Below are 2,684 nucleotides of genomic sequence, written 5' to 3' on the forward strand. Positions count from 1 at the left end.
TACCAACCGGAGCCCCATCACAGGGGGGTCACTGAGCAGAAGCTGCAGCGGTGATGGTGGCACTGGTGACACCACCACAGCCATCGTGGCAGACAAGGGTGGGGGTGCTGGAGCAGGTTTAGGGCACAGTGAGGGGCTCAGGTGCCGGTGTGTGGTCTGGTGCCAGTGCTGCCCCAGGTGGTCCCAGCCGAGGGGGCAGCACAGACAGTGGCTATTGGTGCTGGGGGTGCCAGGCAAGGCTCATCAGGAGGGCTCTGGGGACACAGATGAGGGCTCAGCCCCCAGGGGGTTGGGATGGGACTCAGCCCCCCCCCATTCCCCATTCCTGCTCCTGCTGCTGGGCGAGAGCCCCTGGTCCTTCTGTCCGTGCTCTTCTGGGGCAGCTGGTTCTGGGGGCTTCTTGGGTGGGTCCTGGAGCACTGGGGACTCTTCCCACGGTGCCTGTTCCCACACAACCTGCTCCAGTGGGAGGTGTCCCTGCTCATAGCAGGGGGTGGCACTGGGTGGGCTTTAAGGTCACTTCTCACCCAAACCATTCTGTGATTCCACGATTCCATGAAAAGAGTCAATAGATATCGATTTTCTTATCCAAAGCCGAGGGACAAGGAGCAGATCCAAAGGAGAAGGAGGCTGTGATGGACTGTCAGGCTGAGCTGGAGAACTTGCCTCTGGCTGCTGCAGATATTCCAATTTGATAGGGATTTAAGGAAACTCTGGGTGAGTTGGTGACAGCAAAATGCTGTCAGGCTCTGGACAGGCATCAAAACCCACCTGGGGCTGGAGATTACGGAGCCTCTTGGAGCTGAAATTGGCTCTGAGAAGTGGTGAAGAATCAGAAGTGCTGACCCTGTTCTTGTGTGTTTTCCACACCACCTGCTCTTAGTCCCTATGGGAGACGGGTTTCCAGGGCTGATAGACCTTTGATCCCCTCCCACAGAGCTGATTTTATGGCTGGTTCTCCCAGGAATAGATGGAAAAAGGCAGGATTCAGGCATGGTGAGAAGGAAGCCTGGAGAGACTGAAGGTGTGTGAACTCCTTATTGAGAGGACCAGAAAGGAAATCATGGAATCATGGTTTGGGTGGGAAGGGACATTAAAGCCCATCTAGTGCCACACCCCTGCCACGGTCATGGACACCTTCCACTATCCTAGGTTGGTTCAAGCCCTGTCCAAACACTTCCAGGGATGGGGCAGCCACAGCTTCTCTGGGCAACCTGTGCCAGTTCCTCACCACCCTCCCAGGGAAGGATTTCTTCCCAGTATTCCATCTGCCTGGATGCCAGAGCCTCCCTGGTGCTGGGATCCCAGCACAGGCTTTCCCAGAGGATGGGATCCACTGCAGAACTCCTGCTGTGACCTCACGTGCCTGTCTCTATGGACGCAGCTCCCAAACACTGGGAGTCTGGCCAGCAGTGAGCTGGGAGCCAGGGAACCAGCTGCAAAACCTCAGAGGAGGGAAGGTAAGTGCCTTAAAATCCCAAATATTGTACAATCACAACTTTTTCCTTTTCCCACAGGGACTTGGGAATTCTCTGACCCTCACACAGCCTTACAACTCATCATTCCCCCAAAATTCCGGCGTCAGTGCAGCCTGAGCTGGGATTTTAGTGGATTTATTCTGTTTTTTACCCATCTCCTGGAATTTTGGAATTTTCCCTTAAAAACTGACATGAGTTGTATTGGGAAATAGGAATTTTTAATGGCAAATATTCATGAAAACCATCAGACTTGTCAGACTCTGGCTCTAAATCCTGAATTCCAGCCTTCTGCACTGGAATTATTGATTCAGAAATTCAGAAAATCCTGAAGTTAATGCTTTAAAAATGTTTGAAAACCCAAATCTTATTAAATTAATGCTTAAAAATATACCCCCCCCCCCCCAGAATCTCCTGAAACTGAGACAGGAGATACTGTTTTGGATTGAGAGATACCGGTTTGGGATGCAGCTGCCTCTTCAAACACCAGAATCTGTGAAGAAGGAATGGGATGGAACTGGATTTTCTCCTTCAAACTGCAGGAATATCCCCACATTATAGAGCAAAAAAGGGAAATCTTTAAAAATGTGCATTTTTGGGTTTCTCCTGAGGCAGCCTCAGATGGGAAACGCAAATCCAGGTGTGGCACCTGTGTTTCTGGCCCAGACATGGACAGTTCCGACTCAAACATTTGAGCTGCCGGAAGAACCAGTTGGAAACGCAAGGGCTGAGGGGAAAATGCACCCTCAGAACTGCTCTGTTGTCCTTCTGTTCCAGTTTTCCAGAGATCGACTGGGATATGGCATCCAAACCCACGGCTGCTGGGAAAACCAAGGAAGGAATGAGGAGCAAGGATGGAGAGACAGAAATGGGTGATGTGGAAAATCTCCCCCAGGACAGGAAAGCGTACCTGCAGGAGGAATGCAGGGTCCTCACGGAACACCTGGACACGTACCTGGGCAGAACAGAGCAGCTCCTGCGGGAAAGCAGATCCCTGGCAAAGGCAGCCCAGGGGACTCAGGAGCAGAGCCAGACTTTCCTGCCCTGCGGAGCAAAGCTCAGCCGGGATCGCCAGGATCTGCTCATCACCCTGAACGACCGCAATCGCCAGGATCTGGCCCAAAGCCAGGCGCAGAGGGAGCGGCTGATCCCGCAGTACGCTGGGAAGGAGCAGGAGCTGACGAGCTCCCTGAGGGACACGGAGGCCGA

General features: G+C 53.1%; 1 protein-coding gene across 1 annotated transcript in view; it reads left to right on the plus strand.

Annotated features, from left to right (window-relative positions):
• The first annotated feature begins 1,430 nt into the window (after nt 1–1,430).
• Nucleotides 1,431–2,684, plus strand: part of CCDC166 (coiled-coil domain containing 166) — a 2,258-nt gene continuing 1,004 nt past the window's right edge. Inside the window, exons 1-2 of the mRNA XM_027908402.1 lie at nt 1,431–1,460; nt 2,253–2,679. Coding sequence (XP_027764203.1) covers nt 2,275–2,679 — 405 coding nt within the window. The 5' untranslated portion in view covers nt 1,431–1,460; nt 2,253–2,274. The remainder of the gene's footprint in view (nt 1,461–2,252; nt 2,680–2,684) is intronic.

This window comes from Empidonax traillii, unplaced genomic scaffold (assembly GCF_003031625.1).
Source record: "Empidonax traillii isolate 1590-97213 ecotype Southwest subspecies unplaced genomic scaffold, ASM303162v1 scaffold1699:size72841, whole genome shotgun sequence".
In the NCBI taxonomy this organism is placed as follows: Eukaryota; Metazoa; Chordata; class Aves; order Passeriformes; family Tyrannidae; genus Empidonax; species Empidonax traillii.